Source organism: Lipomyces oligophaga (genome assembly GCF_038497815.1).
Source record: "Lipomyces oligophaga strain CBS 7107 unplaced genomic scaffold V1516scaffold_10, whole genome shotgun sequence".
Classification (NCBI taxonomy): domain Eukaryota; kingdom Fungi; phylum Ascomycota; class Lipomycetes; order Lipomycetales; family Lipomycetaceae; genus Lipomyces; species [Lipomyces] oligophaga.
The window spans coordinates 85,132-106,560 of record NW_027117794.1 but is presented as its reverse complement, the minus strand read 5'-3'; the positions used below and the strand labels follow the sequence as shown (position 1 = coordinate 106,560).

At 45.8% G+C, this 21,429-nt stretch overlaps 8 protein-coding genes across 8 annotated transcripts; 2 read left to right on the top strand and 6 right to left on the bottom strand.

Annotated features, from left to right (window-relative positions):
- Positions 1-708: 708 nt before the first annotated feature.
- Positions 709-2,526, bottom strand: V1516DRAFT_629936 (P-loop containing nucleoside triphosphate hydrolase protein; the record flags this gene model as incomplete). The annotated part of the gene is made up of 1 exon (XM_066919912.1): positions 709-2,526. The coding sequence occupies one exon, from the start codon at positions 2,524-2,526 to the stop codon at positions 709-711; it is 1,818 nt and encodes a 605-aa protein (XP_066774973.1).
- A 147-nt stretch (positions 2,527-2,673) lies between these two features.
- V1516DRAFT_629769 (transcription initiation factor TFIID component TAF4) lies at positions 2,674-3,678 on the bottom strand (the record flags this gene model as incomplete). The annotated part of the gene is made up of 3 exons (XM_066919905.1): positions 2,674-3,014; positions 3,087-3,360; positions 3,406-3,678. 3 exons carry the CDS (start codon positions 3,676-3,678, stop codon positions 2,674-2,676), a joined length of 888 nt encoding a protein of 295 aa, XP_066774972.1.
- Positions 3,679-4,263: 585 nt separating this feature from the next.
- V1516DRAFT_681845 (pseudouridine synthase) lies at positions 4,264-6,605 on the bottom strand. Its single transcript, XM_066923297.1, has 2 exons — positions 4,503-6,605; positions 4,264-4,435 (listed from the first exon to the last, which is right to left on the bottom strand). Exons 1-2 carry the CDS (start codon positions 6,503-6,505, stop codon positions 4,375-4,377), a joined length of 2,064 nt encoding a protein of 687 aa, XP_066774971.1. The 5' UTR covers positions 6,506-6,605; the 3' UTR covers positions 4,264-4,374.
- Positions 6,606-6,620: 15 nt separating this feature from the next.
- On the bottom strand, positions 6,621-8,501 carry V1516DRAFT_687845 (WD40-repeat-containing domain protein; the record flags this gene model as incomplete). Its single annotated transcript, XM_066923757.1, has 2 exons — positions 6,621-8,425; positions 8,486-8,501. 2 exons carry the CDS (start codon positions 8,499-8,501, stop codon positions 6,621-6,623), a joined length of 1,821 nt encoding a protein of 606 aa, XP_066774970.1.
- Positions 8,502-10,248: 1,747 nt separating this feature from the next.
- V1516DRAFT_681835 (uncharacterized protein) lies at positions 10,249-12,316 on the bottom strand. Its single transcript, XM_066923296.1, has one exon. It carries the CDS (start codon positions 11,995-11,997, stop codon positions 10,396-10,398), a length of 1,602 nt encoding a protein of 533 aa, XP_066774969.1. The 5' UTR covers positions 11,998-12,316; the 3' UTR covers positions 10,249-10,395.
- A 4,525-nt stretch (positions 12,317-16,841) lies between these two features.
- V1516DRAFT_608833 (uncharacterized protein) lies at positions 16,842-17,690 on the top strand (the record flags this gene model as incomplete). Its single annotated transcript, XM_066919289.1, has 2 exons — positions 16,842-17,042; positions 17,103-17,690. Coding segments are annotated over 2 exons (789 nt in total), but the record flags the coding sequence as incomplete, so codon positions are not given.
- On the bottom strand, positions 17,641-18,547 carry V1516DRAFT_656658 (40S ribosomal protein eS26). The gene is made up of 4 exons (XM_066920345.1): positions 18,369-18,547; positions 18,269-18,317; positions 18,049-18,218; positions 17,641-17,999 (listed from the first exon to the last, which is right to left on the bottom strand). Exons 1-4 carry the CDS (start codon positions 18,462-18,464, stop codon positions 17,949-17,951), a joined length of 366 nt encoding a protein of 121 aa, XP_066774967.1. The 5' UTR covers positions 18,465-18,547; the 3' UTR covers positions 17,641-17,948.
- Positions 18,548-18,765: 218 nt separating this feature from the next.
- V1516DRAFT_708962 (uncharacterized protein) lies at positions 18,766-21,406 on the top strand. Its single transcript, XM_066924207.1, has 2 exons — positions 18,766-19,286; positions 19,361-21,406. Exons 1-2 carry the CDS (start codon positions 19,080-19,082, stop codon positions 21,191-21,193), a joined length of 2,040 nt encoding a protein of 679 aa, XP_066774966.1. The 5' UTR covers positions 18,766-19,079; the 3' UTR covers positions 21,194-21,406.
- The last annotated feature ends 23 nt before the right edge of the window (positions 21,407-21,429 follow it).

Sequence of the window (21,429 nt, the reverse complement as noted above, 5' to 3'; positions counted from 1 at the left end):
CATGAATTCTCTGCGGTCAGCAACAGAGTAGTATTAACAACACCGAATCTCACTTTGGCGATCTTTTCTGTGAATTTGACCAGTCTGACTACTTTAATGCTGCCTCTTGCCTTGCCCATCGCGGTTGCGCTCGCCGTCCGCGTGTAACACTCGGCTCTCTGGCACTACAAGACAAAGGATGGAGGACAATTCTGGTCGGCCGCCGTCGGGGGCTTGCTCGCACAGGCCGACAGCCACTTGTTTGAGTTCTTATTGCTGAAAGTGGGTGGAAAGACCGTTTACCAGTTTGAAGTTGTTGTAGTTTTACATTTGATTTACTAAATGTGGAAGTTATAATTGTATGAGAATCTAATCAGCGAAACAAGAGGAGTTTTAATATTTCTGTATTTCTATATTACAATTACGTACCTTCCGATCATCCTCTACGCGACGGAGATGGCCGCTTCAGTAGACATACCAACTGACGAAACGACCAAGCTTGCGGCCACTGTAAAGACCAGGCGCCTCCTCCTTGATGCCCCTGCACGGCCCCGAGCACGACCAACTAGAACGGCTAGGCTAATCGAGAATGATGCTACCCAAGTTGGCCGATTTCGGGCTTTTAGAGTACCAGCAACCGTTGCTGCGATGATGTGATTTGCGAAAATAAAGGTTGATTCGGATTATAAAGAGAACTAGAGCATATTCATATAAAACCATAGCACTCAGTTAAACATTTTTGACTATCTTGACAGGAATAGGAATCATATGTCGCAGTTTAGGACTGCTCTTTAATCTTTTGAGCTCTTGCCCGACTCCGAGTGTCCAGGAATCGAGCTGATTTTCAGTCACTCGAATTCTTGTATTTGGAGGGTATCCCAGGATCTCCGCAAGCGCAAAGCAGTAGCAGTACAGTCTATAGTTTGACTTTTGTCTTTGTTGAGGTTCTATGCCAATATTGTTAAGATTCTGTGGCAGCGCAGCGTAGAAACCGTATATCGACATGACCAACTGTCCGATCAAAATCTCCTTCCATGAAAAATCTTCTTTTGTCGTGGTACTAGATATCGTATCACAATTTTGGACAATCGAACCTTCTTTGGACTCTCTGTACACTTCTGCTGCAGCATGTCGCAATCGACCGTACAGGTCAGGATCAGAAACGTATTCATTGTAGGAAGCGAACTTGATTTGGGCATAATTTTCCAGATCACTTACAAAAGGTCGCTCGAAATCACATAGAATCGTGATGCTCTTACCCTCTTTCCCAGCCCTCCCAGTCCGACCAATTCGATGAGTAAACTGCTGGACCGTTGATGCTTGTCCTATTTGGAACACATGCGATACATCAGGGATATCAATTCCTCGAGCAATCACATCTGAACAGAACATAATTCCTCGGTCGGTGCTTTTAAACTCATCAAGTGATTTTTTCCGTTCAGTGACTGTCATTAAACCAATCATTGCATAAACTGGTAGACCACATGAATCGAGTAATCGTCCAAAAACCTGCGATAGATAATGCGCTTCTCGGTTTGATCTTGCAAATACAATCGTTTTAAACTTTGCCTCTTTCTGCTCTCTTTCAATCATATATAGTAATGGCTCATACATCTGCTGCAGATATTCTACATACACGACTTCATTTCTAATGACTGGTAAATCCTCTGCACTCGCCTGATCTGACAAGGTTGGTGCCAAATTCAGATATCCCTGCGGAAACTCTCTCTTGATCGCTCTATAAGTTTGATCTGTGAACGTGGCCGAAAAACCCAAGATCTGTTTTAGCTTCGTGACTTTGTTCAGCTTTAGTCGAATTTTCTCCAGCGTTTTCGAAAATCCGAGATCAACCAACTTGTCTGCTTCGTCGAGAACCTTGATCTTAACATTTTCAAAGCAGCTAGGATACTGTGTTACATAATATAGCGCTCTTCCTGGCGTAGCAATTAGAATATTACATCCTTTGTTTTCAAAAACTCGCCGATATTCGATTCGGACCGGAGTACCTCCGACCGAAATCTTCACCAGGATTCTCTGATCGGCAGGAATTGAGCTCACGAGCTGTTCAATGACGGCTCCGCATTGAAAAGCTAAATCTCTTGTTGGCGTTAAAATAAGTACGTAGGGTCGATTTGGATTCTTATCATCAATCGTCCCCACATCTTCCCCAACTGTTACATTAGCTGACCGGACTAATATCTGATTGATAATCGGAATCGAATAAGCAAGAGTCTTGCCGGTCCCTGTGGATGCTTGAACAACAAGACTTTTATTCTTTGATTTTGGATCCAATAAAATCGGTAACACCAATTTCTGAACTTGTGTCAGTTTGTGGATTTTCTGTCCATTTAAGTTTTCGAGAATATTCGCATCCAGGTTTTCCAAGTCTTTGAATTCCTCTCTCTGATCGGTCGCAGCAGGCTGATCATATCGATTGATTTTCTTTGTCTGGCCAATCAGACTCTGAATTTTGGCCAATCGGTCATTAGACCCGTTAATTCCCGTAGAATACCATCGTGCACATCTCAGCAATTTCCGCGCAGACATTATCTTTGCGACGTATATAAAGGCTGAGAATGATAAAGGGAAAATTTCCGTACGGTTAGGGCCATGATAGTTACGTAATCAACTATTGTTAACACCTCAGTACATCAAAATAGATAAAAGCAAAATACATTCCATATGAAGACAAAACTAATCTCTTAATTTACACCATCCTTTCATGATCAAATTGCGCACAGCATCGCGCTCGTTTTCAAGCACATACAGTAAATCCCTCATCACGACTCCGGGTTCTTCCCTAGCTTCACGGATCCGGATCCCATGATTATTGCTTGACAAACCGGCGCTATCTCTTGATCCAACTCCTGGAGTCCCTGGACTGGAATTAACTGAACTCACTCCTCCTGCGCCACCAGCTGTTCCAGTCATCCAAGAGTATTTCTTCCGTCGTCCTCCGGAAACCATCATGGCCGCTGTTGCATTCGTCTGACGATGCATCACTTCTTCAGAAGCATGTGGCTTTGAGTCACTTCCTGGTGTGCCAACTAACGAGCCTGACTTACTTGCCGAAGCCGAGGGAGTCGATGGATTTGTGCTTGTTGCACCCATTCGAATTTCTAGCTGAGCCTTTTCTAACTGATATTTGTCTTCTAATTCCTTGTCGCGAATCGCAATCTGTCTTAATGCCTTTGCAACATCAGATGCATTCGACGTACTGCTACTCCTGATCCCTGAATCCCGTCGATATCGTGCGGTTATGATTGCGGCAGTAAGAATGTCAGAAAGCCATTCTTTACAAGCCAACGAGATTAACATCATTGCATCATTTCCTCGTCCTTCTCCGGTCGCTGATAATGCGACAGCCGCTGCAGTAGGAACCTGAACGCCAGACCCAAGTGCTGACTGGCGCATCACCTCCCGAACGGCTTGCAAATTTAAAAACGGAGTGCGTCGTTGCATCAATGCGGGATCGTTGTACATTAACTGTTGCCCTCCCATGGAATTGGCTCTATATCCTGTACCTATTGGTGGCCCTGTATTTCCCATCGATCCATGAGTTCGCGGACCTGCTAGCAATAGCTCTTCCTCTGCTCGTAAATCAATGCCTGCTGAAATGATCGCATCCGACATCACTGACGGGTCTTCTTTCGCAAGTCCACTTCCACCTGAAGCGACTGGTGCATTTGCCGGGTTCATCAGTGATCCTCCGTGAGTTGGTAAATTATTATGTGCAAGTGCAGTTCCTGAAGCACTCAAAGCAGACGACACCGCCGTCGTAGCTGTAGCTGGCGAGCCCGATCTACTCAACGGCATAGCCGACGGCGACCTGGCGGCAATAATTCCTGGCGAGCCTGGTTTCGACGAAAATGGTGGGGACGAAATACCTGCTGTGCCTATCGGTGGAGGCATTGGCATCGAAGCAGAAGTTGCGAGTTTTGGTCGTTTGGCAGCATTCGGAACTGGTAGCGTCCCAGATGAAATCAACGGGCTAGCGGACCCTGAAGACGTCGTCGCAGATCCTGAAGACGCCCTCTTAATTCCAGCGGTAGGTTGTAAATATGATTGACTCGACGTCCTTACGACCTGCGGGATTTGATTTGCTTGAGCTCCCTGCGCTGTCTGAGCTGTCGGTGAGGATCCTCCAGTAATACTCGCAGGACTACTTGCTCCAGCGCTTCCGGTACCTTTTCCAGTCTGGCCAAATGGTCCAGAAGGTGGTGATCCAGACATATTCTAACCAACAAAACTCTTCAGTTTTCCCCTAAATAGAAAACAATATATAGCTACAACGCAGGAAAAACTTCTATTATATACAACAACTATTACTTTTCATTCACGCAGTACTCACACGTCAGTTCGGCACGTGACGTGGAATCAGATATCTACTGCTGACTATTCTATTCGTACGGCCAACATGTCACTTCTTCGCGAAGTCTCAATTTTCATTGCTTCTCTAGTTTGGTTTGTTAGCGCACAAGATAATGAAATACTAAAAATTAAAGTTAATGCAGTGGGCTTACCGAAGGGCTATGGTAGCATATTGAGCAGTCCCGAGACGCATGGTAACCACTACGGCTAGCTTCTCACCAACAGGAATTTCGGACTGCTGCTTAATCCGATCCAGAGTTATATTTTCTTTTCTTGCCTTCGCAATTTCCAAATCAGTTCGAACAAGTTCATCGGTGGAACTGGAGTATGTCCGTGTACACCATTCCAAATGATCCGGTTTTGCGAATACTTGACGATATCCTCCATAAAGCGAAAATTCTTTTGCGTTTCTTTTCATGGAATGAGGATCTAGATTATCGTTTTGCATCACCGTTTCGTAGGTCGAAAGTAACAGGGAATCTGTAGGATATATGACGTCCCAGCCAGGTGTAGGCATAACGATGTCGTATTTTGAAAAGTTACCGCTCGCTGCCTCTATCGCAGTTAGAGCTCGAACCAGAGGTTGCTTTTGTTCTAGCACATCTTCCGCAAAATCCTCTTGAACTTCCTGGCAGTCCTCATTTACCTGATTTTTAGTTTGGTCAGTAGTATTGGTGACCAGAACTAGATCACCCTCTACGATTTTCTCGCCATATTGAGCGAATCGTTTTGAAACCACCGAGTTCCATACATAGCTTTGATATGCATGGACAAACATTAATCTCAATCCTCTAGGGATTTTCATAAGAGCGCCCAAGTAATCCGATGGCGAGTCAACTAAAGCTCGCAGAACGGCACTTTCCGCTACGCAATAAGGAGGCATCAGCGCTAAAGCTTTGGAAGGTTCATCCGGTTCGCTTGCATATTGTTGTCTTGCTGCTGCTGAATCTCGCAATGCCAGCGGCTGAGGTCGTAGAATCAAATCCACAGCAGCAGCATAATCTTGCTGCAGAATTGCTTTCCCGATTTCATGAGTCGAAATGGAAAAAGTGCCAAAACGTTGCATCCCGTAGTAGTTAATATATCCATTATCACGTAATGCCATGAAGGCAGAATCAATAACGTCGGGAGCCACAACCACTTCTCTCAGCGTAATTACAAACTCATTGCCACTTAAGTCTCCTAGCTTTAGCATTTCGTCGTGATATTTGAAATCACTCAGCAGAGTGCCTGATAAAACTCGATTCAAGTGAACTAAACGTTCCAAGGGAACAGATTGGACACAACAGCGTTGAACAGTGACACCTCGCCGATCTTTTGTCCCTGCAACCGTTACTGATTTCGGATTCCGTCGCAAAAATTTGGCTATTACTCGACAAATATCAGGTGTCTCTTTATTAACTTTGTACAAAGTAAAATAAGTATATTTGTCTTTGCTCCCAGCCGATTTTAAAACTTCCGTATCAACATTTTCCTTAATCGACAATGATCCACTTCCGGTATGACGCTTTCCACCCCGCTCGCGACCACTACTTCTTTTAAAAGAAATGTAGTTTTCCTTTGTGGTTGTCGTATCTAGCTTTCCTTCATATGCCGCGCGAAACAGCCCATGAACCTTGCCTCGTAGAATCTTATCGTCAATCGTAACCGAGCTTAAAAAACTCCCTTTCTTCTCCCCGCTCAAAATTTCATGTGCAGCGACAATACTTTCTTCTCCTAAAATCTTTCGAATCTCGGTTTCAGCTTTGATATCCGCAGCCTGAATATCATCGTGATCTTTTGCTGGTTTATCAGCTTTCGGTTTCACTTGCTCAAACTTCTTCTCTGGGATTGTAGGGATGTACTCGATTTTCAAGACATGGCCGTCAAGTCCAATCTCATTAACAAGGAAATCAGTATACCGTTGCTTAATCAGCCCTTTAAATCCTTTCCCAGAATTCAAATATTCAGTTATGCCAACTTGGTTCTCCAGTACTCCGATACTCTCTGTCTGTTGTTCATCTAGTGTCGAATCAATCCGAATCCGCTTTGAAGCTGGCTCAAGATCCGACATGCTCGCAACAAATCGAATCAAGTTCTTAATACTTTCGTTTCTAATTCCAATGATTCCAGCGCTACTTTGAATTTTTATAACTTGTCCAAACCATCTATGCATGGACAATTTTGAACAACTAGATTACGCTTTAGATACATAATTTCATTGTCTATGAGGAAAAAAATCTATTACAGCCTAAACAGCCAGCCGCACAAACTCTCACTCTTCGACTCTTCTAAGCCAGCTGCTCAACGGACCAAATCTTTACACAGGCATCCGCACCAACGGATATAATTTTCGAGTCGCCCAACCAAGTGACAGCATTCACTCCATCTTTATGGGCTCCGAGAACTTTCAAGTTTTTTGCAGGCTTGTCGACGCTGTAAACATACAAATTCGTATCGAGTCCTGAGGTGACTACGTATCTGCCGTCTGGATGCCATGAAATCGATGTGACTCGTGCTGTATGGAATGCCCATCGTGTAGTAACCACACTGCCATCACCAAGGGAGTAGAGAATAATCTTACCTGCTGAATCGCCAACGGCAAGGAGATCCGCCGCCGGAGAAATCGAAATCGCAGAAACAGCAGCTCGAGCGGGAGCAATTGCAGGTTTCGCCAGCGGCTTAAGTTCTGGAAGAGACAATAGTTCTATCCCTCCGGACAGTAATCCTATGGCAACTAAAGATCCAGATGCTGAACTGACAGAAATCGACGACGATGCCGTCGTATAGCTTGTCTTGCAAGATAGTCCCGATGGATCATACAGCATCACCTTGGACTCAGTCGCAAGCACAATGAATCCTGATGCTGTAGCAATACCTTTTGGCTGAGACTCAAGTGTCACAGCAGAATCATTGTCCGAGGCAATTAATCTCAAATTGTCGTCCCATCCGGCCGAAAAAATAGCATGGTCCAGTTCGATGATGCCTGTAACCAAATTAGATCCAGCGCCGGACACAAGACTTGATTCTCCCGTGGCAGCGTTCCAGGCAACAATTCGTCCGTCATACGATCCGGTGTATATGACTGATTTATCATTTGAAACGTGGACAGCGGTTATTGCGCGCTGGTGACCGTAGATTGTCCTAACTGGCTCAGCAGAGTCTAGGGAAAGATAAATGATATCTCCAGTAAGCGCGATTGCAGCCAGACTTTTCTCGGAAGTGAAAGTAATACCCACTAAATTCCCACCATTGGCAACCGAAGACCATTGTAATACTGATTCCACTTTACCATCTACAATTTTCCACAGCTTGACGGAACCATCGGACGAGGCAGTAGCAAACCCAGCTGGTCCAGTGGATCCTAACGCTGGTGCGACAGCCAATATACCTCCAGAATGGGCGTCATCAACTTTCAGGACCACATCACCCTCACGACCATCATATATGACCAATTTGCGGTCCAATCCGACAGAAACAGCGTATGATCCATCGACCAAAAAGCAAACGTCCGTGACAAAATTTGAGTGGTTGCCACGAATGGCCTTTACAAACTTATATGGAGGTCCAGTATACCAGACCAATGAATAATCATCAGCGACCGTTGCAGCACGATAAGGACGGACAGGACGAATCGCAACGGCATTTACCACAGCACCATGACCAGTAATTTCGCCGACAGAGTTGCCCGTATCAAAAGTAAAACAATGACCAAACCGCTCCTTTCCATCACCAACAGCAATGATCCGCTTACTATCGGCGTCCCAAGCAAGATCATTGATACGGCCCGAGATTACGGGAATGTCTGCTTTAATAATCGACGGATCAGGATCCTGATCTATTGGAGCAGACGAATCAAAAACTTTGACCTGGCCCGAGACGTCTGCAGAAGCAACATAATATCCTGAGGGAGCAAACTTTGCAACACTAGTGTTTGCTACATGAGCTGTATATTGCGAAGAAATCTCTGGCTTTGAAAGCGAACGAAGATGAATTGAGCGGTTGGACGCGTATACTAGCCTATCTGATCTAGCATCGTAAGAGAAATGCACGGCGACTCCGCTAGCGGTCGATGGCAAGGCTGCCCATAAAGATTCTGGTTCCTGTCAGAGCCCGGATTCACTCAGAATTATGGCAATTGAACATATTAACTTACCTCTTGAGATCGGCATCTTTGCTGGTCGGCATGTACAAGGCTGTGTTGTTGTGGGCTACTGGGGAGATTATGATTGGTGAGCCTAAGGGTGTAAAGTATATTTGTGTCTCCCATGGATAAGGTCTACGACCGAGATGTGATCAATCCAAATTCACTGACATAAGCAAATTTAGAGAATTTCAGTGTCTCTAGGTTTAGAATATTACTCGCTCGCATTTTCAGGTGGTGATATAGTAGTAGCTAAGTATAATAGCTGAGGTGCTAATACTCTGTTCCTATCGTCTTGGCCACGATACTGCTAAGGTGCAACTGACACTTCTCCTTTCCATAAGGTTGGAGCTTATTCCATAGAAATTAGCATCAATTTTCTCATCTTAAAAAGTCAGCATAACGGAGTTTATTCGCAGTGTGTGAAAAAATACAAACTGAGCTCGAATCCGCTGAAATATCGTTTAGCTTGTAGGACAATTTTAGTATCATCATTCATTCTCAGCTACCACAAACTCTTTAATAGAATAACAGTAGACTTCTAAATACAAATCAACGCGAAGGTCTATGCAAGCGAGTTACATATGAATATGGACTCTCCCGCACGGTGACTTGAGATTCGCTACACCTGGTCAGAGTGCAAGAGCGGAACATCCGGGCACAGCTTTTTAGACATTGCTGGAGCAGCAATGAGCGGACATAGGCCCACTATTGTCCGAGGAAATCTTGTACCAATAAGTATAATTTAGCCTGTCCAATCCGACTTATTAAAAGTGAGTTAATACATAGCTCTATCTAGTTTGTAAGACTTTATGGAAGCTGACGGAGTTCAGCAATAGAGCACAACACGAAACTTGATAGACATTTACAAAAAGTTTTCGGTAAAATATCTATTCAGTTCTGATTTTGCATCAAATTATTTATTTTATTGATATTCAGGCAGCAATCTGCGTGCATTCTCAAAGTCTAGAAGAGTGATTCCGTCATTTCAAACTGCAGTTACGAATCATCGGCAAAAGTCCGCTATTATTAACTTCCTGCTATTGATGATGTCTTTTATTTTGATAACTCAAATTTCCAGTCATTTTTGTCTTCGTCGTTCCATCTCTTGTTGTATCGTACCATAGGTACCATCTTCCTGTTGAGAGAAACACACAGCTACGGTTAGAAAACCTTCCAATATTAGCTAAACAAAAAAACTTTTTAGGCAAGCAAAAACTTAGATCTATTAGTTCCCCCACGAAACAAAAATATTACTCAGACAGGCAAAAATACTTCTATTACATTCCCCCTTTCTTATTTAGTTTCGTGCATGAACTTGAGATTCCTCTTCTGATTTGCTGAAGTGTTGTCAGTCAACTACTCCTTAATCGTGTTATATCATATTCTGCGTTATTGTGCGTTGCTCGTACCATGTCGTATCACTTCACCAGAAATTTATATCTTAAAATTCTAAATTTGTTCTTCTAGACAACTCTTTCAAATACTTTTCCCCACCGAACCGCGTCAAAGGTTGAGATGGCTCCGTTCCGAAATCCGAATGCTCTCCCTGAGCGCCACTAAGCCTCCATATCGGTCTTTGCGTAAGCCACGATGACAAGATCCCCTTCGTCCCGCTTTCCCAGTTCCTCGGTCTAAGGACCTGTAATGTAAGAGTTATTCCGGCCTTCCCTACTCTCATTTCAACATATTGTTTGGGCCTCACACCTTCACATACTCATCATGGACACTACCGCTTCTAGAAAAAATCACTTATTAATTAAGATAGAAAAAATATTATATTAAGTATCATCCATAGTATAAATTAAATACATAACCGATCCAGATATTAAAAGACAAGAACAAAATTAATAATATACACCTTATTTACAAGTCACAACTCGAGTCACCAATTTTCATTCTATAATTTTTTTCTGTTTAAATCATGCAGCTAGTTGATAACCTTGGTACGCATGTCTATATGCATCATCATAATAATGATTTTGCTGTGGCTGTACTTGTTGCACTTGCTGGACCTGTGGAACTTGCTGAACTTGCTGAGCAGACACTTGCTGTTGGCCAGATACATCTTGCTGCGCAGAAACAGCATGTAATTGCGGGCCATAGGCATGAGTGTTCAAATGTCTAGTCAAAGTCGTCCGTCGGGTAAACGTTTTGCCACAACCATGTTGGTTACACATGTAAGGGCGTTTACCAGTATGAACTCTTCTGTGGCGAGCAAGTGAGGAAGAATCCGAAAAGGCCTTATTGCACGTATCGCACTTATGCGGCTTCTCACCGGTATGAACACGTAAATGCACGGTCAAAGCCGATCTCTGGATGAATGGCTTACTGCATACATCACAAACGTGCGGTTTCACGCCCGTGTGAATCCGCTCGTGGCGAGCAAGATCGGATCGTCTGGCAAAACGTTTAGAACAAGTACCACAGACAAATTGTTTTGCAAAAGCGCCCGGGGAAGTATTGCTCGAATCAGTAGCTCCTTGATTGGTCATAGTCGTAGGCATTTGCTGCGCAGCTTGAGGAGGTGGGAGAATATGCTGCTGTTGCTGCTGCTGTTGCGGGACTTGGTGTTGTGTCGCAAGTGTCTGAGGAACCACACCAGCTCCTACATGTTGCGGCTGCTGCATCATGGGGAATGGAGGCATAGGAGGATAATGCTGTTGCTGCTGCTGCGGAGCCGGCTGCTGTTGTTGCTGTGGGGGGAGAAGAGGACGAGCAATAGGCGCAGGTAATCCAGATTGACCAGCAGCGGCAGCAGCATAAGCGTTGAGATATGAACTAGTAGCTGCTGCGGTTGAGGCCTGCTGAGGATCATGTGCATAGGCCTGATAATAATCTGGCGCATAATGAGCGCCACCAGACGCATCTACGTACGAAGCGGCAGCAGATCCGTAGTGCTGCTGCGGAGAGTAGTATGACTGAGAGTAAGGAGCCATCTGATGAGGAAGAGGAGGAGGAGCATAGTGTTGCATCGGCGGTTGAGGCTGCGCTTGTGGTTGGTAGTGTTGTGGCATCTGCTGGTACATATGCGGTTGAGGCTGCGGTTGTGAAGGAATGTTGTTGTTAGACGGTGCAGAGGGCAACGAAGGAAGAGTAAGCTGCTGCTGTTGTTGCTGATGAGAAGGAGGAGGAACATAACGTGTAGGCGCAACGGAAGGCAAAGAAGTCATAGACGAAAGCGAAGATGGAGCTCCAGAAACAGCACCAATCGCAGGAACCGAAGACGAGGCCGAGGAAGAGAGATTCGCCGGAGAACGAGGAGAAGGAAGTCCAAGCATAGAAGGCGAGTTAACAGTCGACACAAGGGACGCAACAGAAGTTCGGTCGTTAGACTCAGACTTAACAAGCGAAGGAGTGGGGGACTGCGAAGGGTTGCGAACAGAACGCGAGGGCGACATCATAGACCAAGACTGGTTCTGATGTTGCTGTTGCGCGTTGCCTCCAGCGACTGCAGCGGCAGCAGCGGCAGCGGCAGCTGCTGCTGCTGCTGCTTTGGAGTTGAGAATGCTAGTCAAGTCCATAGCGGACGAGGACTGCTGGGTAGAAATACTAGGGACCGTAATTTTGACTGATTTCTGAGGGGGAGCGTCTAAGGTATTTGAAGTAAACGGAAGAGCAGTAGCGTTGCTATTCCGTAGATGTCACGGTTGCTGATTGTGGTAAAAGCGTGAACGAAGACTGTTAAAGAGCAAAAGAAAAAGACCTGATCTTCTGCAGCAAAGAAGATGGGAGGATCAGGGGGGAATATAAGTAAATGGCCAAAATCCGAGAGGAAGTGAGATCTGAGGGTGTACAGCTGGAATTTCGGGTGGGAGAACGCGCGCCTGGACAAGAAGTGTGGTAGAAGCAACGGTGGAAGGCAGGTATCTAAACTGGGCTGACTGGGACAGATTTAGGTACTCAAGGTACCTTCGTGCTGCTAACTACACTTGGCGACGGCGGCGCTTTGGCCTCCCAAATCAGGCAGCGCGTTCCCGTGGCACAAACTTTAACTTTTCCGCACCAACCCCACTTGCGGAAGATGACTGTAAAGGCTGCTGAGCCGGGGCAAGTGGGCGTTATGGCGGCGTAGGGGCCGCGACGCGCGCGACGGGCTGCCGACGGGCGTGGCGGCGCACGTGCGTTAAGTCCGTCTATCCTTTTCCGTAATTACTTGCGACTGTATACAAGTACTACTGGCTGAGAAAAGGGAATGGGCTACGTAATGGAAGGCATGTATGGAGGGCTTGAAGGGGAGGGAGGGGAGAGAGCGGGAGAGACCAGGAAGCGAGGACAGCGGAACTAAAGGAGTAGCTAGAAGGATCGAGATGAGGGTCTTAGAACAGGTAAGAGCTATGAAGTTAGCAAGCCGCGAGGATAACGAACGAGCATTGGTCACTGTTGACCGCGAATCTGGGATCGAGAAAATCGAGAATCAAGCGCGGGCAGGTATAATAGAAATCAGGAAGGTATGGTCCAGGTGAAATATACACGTGGAGTTCATGTTTGTGCGTGCAGTGAGTCGTGGTCGATTGCAGCCTGCCTTAGCTCTCTGGTCATGGAGAGATGGACGTGGAGATGTCAAGAAAGCCATGGGGGCAGGATATGGCGGCCGGAGAGGCCTTGAACGGGATCAGAGCACCGCATTGGGCTAGTACTAGCGATCACTACATCACGGAGCTACGGGGTGCCGCTAGCCTATGCGGAACTTGCCCTACAGACTTTGGATGCTTGTTACTGTATATATAACAGGAGTCTGCAAAGTTGCAGAAGATATTCTACGGATTCCAACAACTTTTAGAATGAGTGTGAGGGTGGTATTTGAATACATTAATGCAAATAGAGATATTTTTATATCGCAGTTAAAATGTGCTTATGCTAGACTCTGCTGAGGATTTGAATAATACCTCACTCAACAACCGTGCACTGCCCTGCCCGATTCGGTATCCGCCTCGTTGCGCCTCTGTGCCTCGAGTTATGTAAGTCGAGTCGCAGAGCACAGGTTCCAATCGCAAAAGATGTTCCGGTCCTTCTGAGTCAGATCTGATAAATCTACATTCCTTCAGTAAAAGGCTAGTGTTCTCAGCGCAGAACAGATCACGATAGCTTCGAACCGCGTAAATCTGCGCAGAACAACGTAATCCAAGAATTTCGTTCAGGGCCGCGTTGTCTGGCCAAACTGGAGCTGTTCCGACTCCAGTGTCTGCCAGCTCGACCCTCCAAATAAGCTACGCTCGGGTTCCCGCCTTAGAAACTCCCTAATGCTGTGCGCGCAGACGGTGCCTCCGGCTTGCCGTTCTGGCCCTCGTTACCTCAGACCACCTGTTTGGTGGCAGCCCCGGCCACCCTTGACCCTCTGCCTGATTGCTAGTAATCTTGCAACAGGCCGTCGCGCGCCGACGGTCGCCTGAACTCTGTTGAGCTATCTGCGTGCTTTTGTTGGTCTGACTCTGTTCATTAGTGGGTGTTTCATTAGCGGGTGTATCGGTTTTTACACAGGCGCTATTCACCCGTCTGGACTTAAATACCTGTTCGGGGCACAGACGGCGTATTTCGGGGCTCGATCGCGCGTGCCGCGGTCCTTGTGTGTGTGCTGGCTCTGCTGGCCCTGTTGACCCTGCAGCCTTTGCAAGCTTCACAGACTGTGCACCTCTGGGAGACGCTGCTGCCAGATATTTCGGACGTTTTACAAGCCCCTTGACGACTCCTAAGCGATGGCGTAGAATCTCAGTGGAAGTGGAATCATCGATTATGGGCTGTCACATTTCCCCGACGGCAGTTCGCGCCGACGACCCTGGCCGATTTGGCTTGGATTGTAGGGACATCGGCAGTCGTGTTGAGCTGGGGAGTGCTTATTGCGATGGTTTTGTGTGGAGGATGGGCCTGTAGGAGACGGTATGATGGATTACTGAGCGCAGGATGTGTGCAGAATGTAAAGTTGTAGATCTAGCATGTCCGGCTGCAATAAGTGCAGATGGGATCGGAAATAGGACATCTGCCACTTCTTAGAGAGGGTCTGCAAGCTAGTCAATGCTTGAGCAGCTGTGCGCTTTATCATGATTCTGGCTCTCTCTATCAGTAGCTACCAGTTTAACCGTCGGAAGGGCTCCCGCAGGTGCAGTGTGCTGTTTAGTCTAAGAGCTGGTTGCTCGTTGTTGGTCGCTGCTCGCTGCTCGCTGCTCAACGCAAGTCAGTTCACGGTCAGGCCGGGCGCGAGCGCGAGGATCTCTTGATCAGCAGCTGATTCCGCACCAGTAACTTCTTATTCGGTCCTGACATCCTACTCGGGCCAGGTTTACGCCGGCTCGCGCGCGCGACCGCGCTCCGCTGGACCATGTAAACCAAGCCTTGCTTTGGCCAATGTCAGTCACTGATACACTTTTGTGAAGCCATTTTTGATCTCTGTCGATAGTTGATGAAAGTAGGTTTACAGACTGTGCGATACATCCGGATCAATACTGTGTAAACCTTAATCCTATCTTGGTTGGCCCTCCCTCCCCTCGCCCCTTAGTCTGTCACCTTGTTGGGTGGCTGGCTTACTAACTTCCTGGCCTGGCTTGACGGACAGTCCAGTATAGAATATAGAACACAGCAAGTCCGTTTGTATGGCAGCGCTCGGCTCACAGAGCTTGCCCCCCCTGGTTGCCCTAATCATGTTGTCGCCGGCGCTGTCTTTTCAGGCTGTTCTCTTTTTGACTATTTTAGAACTACGCCGGCGGGCCTCAGCTGGAATTCTTCTCGTTTCTGCCTGCGCTCATGGAGCGGGGCACCCCTTGGTGCTGATAGTATCGCTCACCCGCTAGGTCAATGCTACCTCTTCCAAGTACTACTTGTTGTCTGGCCGACTGACCGATTGACCGACTGATTAACTGACTAATTGACTTGCTGAGCGGCCGACCGACCCCGGACTGGCCACGTCTCCCGCGACTCCCCTGCCTCCTGCTTCTAAACATTGATCTCCCGCCGCGCCGTCGGACCATATGTCTTGTTTTAGACTGTTTTGATACCATCTTGGGCTGCTGGATCCTACTCTTCTTTGCTCTGCCCATATTGTCTGCCTGTCCGCCTACATCCGTTCCTGTCCCATTCTACCGCGAACTGCACTTGTATTCGCTATCAGGACTCCGTGCGCTAGCCCTTCAGACCGTAGATTGGTAGTCCATGCTTGATTTACTGTGTTCTTATCAGGAAGGGTCTGATTAATCCGATTTTTCGAGCTCTCGGATCCTGATAAGACTTTTTAGTAGACATCCGGCCGAGCTGGCTGGCTGGCTGGGCTGGCCAACTAGCGAGCTAGTTCGCTAACCAGTGACCCTGTGTGCCAGCAAAGATTTAGGCGGATCAAGCTTATGCCCCATTGTTCAATATTTCCGAAGCTTCTACTGGCCTCTAACTACTTGCTCTACTACTGCCTGCTGACTGACTTCTGCCCCGTACTTTTCTGCATATTCCTCCTGTCTATCCCAATCTCCGCTAGCTCTTACAAACGACGACAGCCAGTCTAGTCTCGCCGATGTCTCATCACTCTCGACGCACGCTATTATTCTCCAGACTGTTGTTGTCTGGCTGCGCTTACCCGCGCATGTCACGTATTGTCACGTCTGCTCCACTTATGTTCTTAACTCCTCGCGCCGGATTAACCCAACTTTACATATCTGCGGGAAACCATAACTCTGAGCTGCAAAACTCGGAAGGCCCGCAATTAAGATAGGAAAATAAATGGCAAGATCCGACAAGTTAGGCTCGTTTCGAGATTATCGTATCTTCTAGCAGATTATTCGCAGTTGTAGTTTTATTTCCGCCGGTCGCGGAACTTCCGAGCCTGTTTGGTCGCAACAGTATGAGCTAGCCAGCGCTGCTTTCTCTGTGCTGTGTATGGACAGTCTGTCTTCTTCTGACTTGTGTCTCAAAGCATTATCCAAACATCCCACTAGGCTGACCCTACTCGTCTCGGCAGCCCGTGAGGTACAAGAGAGACCTCATGCAGTGCTCAGATCCAGTCCTCTGACGCGCACATTTGTAGAAAGCAAACTAAAAACTAAATAGAAATAGTTGGTTACAGCTACTACACGGAATCGGCTAGATAGGTGTTTTTTGCGAGGCTGTATTTAACTGGCATACTAGATCAGAAGACATCAATTGTAGATGAAGTCATTCTAGTTTGCTCTCCATCCTGAATTTGAATTTTCACTTGTTAATAAGCAAGTATGTATTTTTAGTTGGACGATAGGCACCTCTTTTGAGACAGCCACGCAAATAGACTATAGTCGGTGGTACATTGCTTCATGCACCTTGTACTTGGGAGTTTGAGTTCCTAAATCCCTCTATTACATACTTTCTACCGACATCTGGCATGTCCAGTCCGGACATTACTCTACCTCTCTCAATGGTGTCCAAATTGAAATTCAAATCCGACAAATCGGCCTCAAAAGGGATCGTGAAGAAACGAAAACTCGCCCATCCCTCCACCTCCTCGTCAGGCTCAGTTCAGACCCAGGATCAAGACCTCGAGAATTCGGACGGCACTGAATGGGTAACTGCAGAATTCGACTACGATCTGAACGGCCCTTGCATCTTCATCAATGGCGTATGTCCCACTCAATATCGTCTCATGTATGGTGTTGATTACTAATTTGATCTTCACTAGAATAATCAATGTCTGGCTTCCGACGGTGCAGGAAAACTATTCTCCATGCCGGCGCCAATGTCCCAAACTCCTCAGTCTGTGAACCAGGTTTTCATATTGTCCTCGACGACCCCAACAACCTCATCAACTAGTCCCGTCCTGAAAATCAGATCTCATTTGGGTCGCTACATCTCAGTCTCGTCAGCTGGTAAATCCATAGCCACTTCTGCTTCGACTCCTACTTCGACTCCTGCTTCGCAAATCAGCGCAACCGCAGAAGCTATTGGTCCGCATGAGCAGTTCAATTTCACCGCTCTGCCGAATTCAAAATGGGCAATCTGTTTGAATTCTTCGTCTGCAGGCTCCTCCTACATTTCAATCGATAACGACAGTAATTCTCCAGGGTTATCCCATAAATCAACTGTCTCACTTGCAGATTCTTTTACAATTCGAGTCCAGGCCAAATTTAGAAATAGGCCTGCGCAACTTGACAACAGCCAGCTTAAGCAAGACAAAATTCATACTAAAGATTTAGAACTGAAAGTCGGCAGAAAGCTGGATCCAAGTACAATAAAATTACTAAAGGCCGCCTACAAAGGTTTGTATTCCGTTATTCCACCTATCGCTGTCTTTGCTCGACAGAGACCATATGCAGTCTTGCTAACTTCAAACCAGATGGAAGATTAAATGAAGCAATCATCGAATTCAAAGAAAAATCAAAATCAGATCACAGATGCTAAATCATTCTATATAATAGTAATATAATACCAATATATTTTTGTACAATACTTTTTAAAACTTGTTTTCTTAAGACATGCTTTTGTTGAACCGGCATCCTTCCATCGATAAACTTAATTGGAAAATCGTTTAAGCAAATGCAGCTCGTGCAGCAGACTGGGGAGCAATCTTCTTACCATCCTACTTAAATTAATATTTTGCTTTCGCAAAACGATCATACAATACATACCCGGTTGTAACGAACACGGACTGGGGGGGTACGGATACGACGACCCTCACGCGAACGAACACGAACAATCTTGCTGTGAATGGCGCACGACACACAGTAGTGGAGCTTCAAGTAAAGCTTAGGAAGCGCGTACTCAGTGTAGACCGACGCATCTGAGATATCACGAATAGCTATTCTTTATTAGCTCCATAAGCGTTTATCGAATTCAAATATCTCGTACCAGCAGACTCAACAATATTGCGAATAGTAAATCTCTTTATGCTCTTATCCTATTTCTTGTTAATATCATTTACAAAATCCAATTCCTCTTTCACTCATACCTTAGGCGTGCAGCGAGAGCAGTTCGAGCAGCGAACAAAGCTAACGTGTCCACGTCCCTTCTTGTTACGTCCGTTGGATTGGCGCTTCTTCGGCATCTTGATGTATCTATAAATCTATTTGATAAAAAAGAAATATAAAATCAAAAGTGTTCGATACTCTACTAGGATTCCAAACTAGCTATTGCAGACATCTCCAAAACCCAACCAGTCGATCTTGTGTCTATTCAGACAACGTAGAGATTCTTAACCCTATAGCAGTCACACCTATTACCCTACAATTTCTATATCACGTGAAGTAATCACGTGAATGGATTTTGAGCAAGGGTTTAGAGTTAATGTTTGTTTACGTATTGCCCTTAGCCTTGTTGTTATGTTTATCTATGACCTAACTGGGTTCTCTGAGGTTGAATTTCAATATTGCAACTGATCTTCTCTGCTCTATTTTGCGAATTCTCATTTTCTAAATCTTATAGATCTGTTTGTCCGATTTTGTTCAATTATCTGAATTAGGCAAAACCACTTCATTCACACGAACTCCCCCTTCGCTCTAGGCCCCTTTTCTTTCCCTGATCCTTTAGCCCATTCAGCTACCCAATTAAGGCAAAGTGTCTCTCAATATCGCTCGCGTCTCCAATATACTTACGCATTCCCGAGGCTCGTCATTATCAATTACAGTTATTAACTATAGAAACAATTCTAAACCAAATTACAATGGCCTCGTCTATACGCCACCAAACCATGGCCTCTTCTGCTAAGCGTCAACCAATATCTCTTCAGCAAGGCCAACAGCAACAGCAATTGCCGGCCTATCCGCCTTCTTCACCTGCTCCTTCGCAGATCCCTTCTCTTTCCCAATCTGAAGACCCCAATAACGCGCCAATGAGCGACAGTCGGAAGCGGCAAACTCGCCGCGATGAGGTAGGAATTTTGCACAAATCGTCTCTTTTGTCTATCCAGGCCATGTTAAATTCTAATCTTGATCCAACATATAGGCAATCAGACGGAAGAATGAAAGTGATCTTAGTAAGAAAAAGGTTGTAGCCGGAAAAAACCGAACAATCAGACGTCCACCTCCGGGAACTGTTCTAGCTTTGCGGCCAAGTCCTGCTCTTCAAATTAAACCAAATACGACCGTTGCGGAAGCTGCCCAATTAATGTCAGCCAAACGTGAAAATTGTGTGCTTGTAACTGACGATGATGACAAAATCGCTGGAATTTTCACTGCTAAAGATCTCGCATTTAGAGTCGTCGGAACTGGAACAGATGCAAGAGATGTCACAATCGAAGATATCATGACCAAAAACCCTCTGTGCGCTCGTACCGATACGTCTGCTACCGATGCCCTCGATCTCATGGTTCGAAAAGGATTCCGCCATTTGCCTGTCATGGACGAAAACCAAGATATCTCTGGTGTTTTGGATATTACGAAATGCTTTCATGAAGCTATGGAGAAGCTCGAACGATCGTATGAATCTTCAAGAAAGCTGTTTGATGCTCTAGAAGGCGTTCAGACTGAGCTTGGCACTTCTCAGCCGGCTCAGATAATAAATTATGTGGAAGCCCTACGGATCAAGATGGCTGGACCTAATCTTGAATCGGTTCTAGATGGAAATCCTCCTACATTTGTCAACATTCGCACTTCTGTTCGTGACGCAGCCCGGCTGATGCGTGAAAATCATACGACAGCAGTTTTGGTCACCGATAAAAATGCGATTTCCGGCATTTTCACAAGTAAAGATGTTGTTCTTCGTGTTATCGCTGCTGGACTTGATCCTTCAAGGTGTAGTGTCGTTCGGGTTATGACTCCTCATCCTGATTTTGCTCCGAAAGAAATGAGTATTCAAGCTGCTCTTCGCAAAATGCATGATGGACATTACTTAAACTTACCTGTTATGGGCGATGACAATGAAATCATCGGTATGGTTGACGTTCTCAAACTTACATATGCTACGCTTGAACAAATACATTCAATGGCAGTCTCAGAAAATGAAGGACCAGCTTGGAATAAGTTTTGGTCGTCACTCGATAATGATGCCGAATCCTTGCATTCCGAGCACCTCAGTAGTCACCGAGCCGGTACTCCATACTCAGACTCATATCTCCAACCGCCATCATCACCTCCAACCACGTTTTCTCCGATCAGTACAATGAATTATCCGGATGTGGTTCCGATGGACTCGATTTCTCATTTTGCTGACGAATCTACAACTACTCCAGTGACCCAATCTGTTGTCGGACGGCAAGAAGATCCGAGTGTGACATTCAAATTTAAAGCACCTAATGGTCGAACTCATAGGATTCAGCATGATCCTGAAGAAGGTTATGCAGCTCTGAGGGAAGTGATAGCTTCGAAACTTGGGTCTGAGATTTCCAAGGTCGGTGGTTTGACCGCGCCTGGATTTGCTATCTCTTATCTTGATGACGACGGAGATGCGATTGTTGTGGCAACTGACGAAGACTTGACTGAAGCAATCAACCTTGCTCGTCAGGTCGGTACTAATCGAGTGAACGCTTTCATACATCATCCTGACAAACAAGTTGAAATCCCATCCACTTCTGCTTCAGTTATATCTTCTGTTCTCACTGCACCGGTGGCAGCTGTTCCAGTAGAGCCGTCACCGTTAAAACGCGAGATGGCCCTTGAATCGGAAATAGAAGAAGATACTCAGGTAAAAGTTGCTCCTCGTCAATATGGTCATCCTCCCAAGCCTGATGCTGCTGAAGCTATTCCGGGTGTACCTAATGAGCTACTTCTTCCTGGGGCATTGGTCACGCTAGCGGCGTCGATTCTAGTAGTGTTTACCTTGAGTAGACTGTCGAAATAGAGCTTGTTTTGGATAATGGTGAATAATTTTGAAGGATGTTATGATTACGAATTTATTTTATTTAATAGCTAATTGAAATTAATTTTTTGTACTGAGCATCCGGATTTTATTAAACTTGGCCGGGCTCGCTTAAAAAATAATATCCCACCAGCCGTCTTCTGGATTAGTCGTACAACTAGACAGTTATAATTAAAATCTCAAATAATAGAACACTAAATCAAAAGCGTTTTTAAAAA

Bases quoted from the DNA above. Each gene is read 5' to 3' on its own strand.
- V1516DRAFT_656658 (XM_066920345.1), bottom strand. From the start codon at position 18,464: ATGCCGAAGAAGCGCCAATCCAACGGACGTAACAAGAAGGGACGTGGA. The intron at 18,318-18,368 runs GTATGAGTGAAA...AACAAGAAATAG, and splicing joins GCTCTCGCTGCACGCCTAAG to GATAAGAGCATAAAGAGATT. The intron at 18,000-18,048 runs GTATGTATTGTA...TAATTTAAGTAG, and splicing joins TCCGTGTTCGTTACAACCGG to GATGGTAAGAAGATTGCTCC.
- V1516DRAFT_681835 (XM_066923296.1), bottom strand. From the start codon at position 11,997: ATGGACTTGACTAGCATTCTCAACTCCAAAGCAGCAGCAGCAGCAGCT.
- V1516DRAFT_681845 (XM_066923297.1), bottom strand. From the start codon at position 6,505: ATGCATAGATGGTTTGGACAAGTTATAAAAATTCAAAGTAGCGCTGGA. The intron at 4,436-4,502 runs GTAAGCCCACTG...AAACCAAACTAG, and splicing joins TATGCTACCATAGCCCTTCG to AGAAGCAATGAAAATTGAGA.
- V1516DRAFT_708962 (XM_066924207.1), top strand. From the start codon at position 19,080: ATGGCCTCGTCTATACGCCACCAAACCATGGCCTCTTCTGCTAAGCGT. The intron at 19,287-19,360 runs GTAGGAATTTTG...TCCAACATATAG, and splicing joins GGCAAACTCGCCGCGATGAG to GCAATCAGACGGAAGAATGA.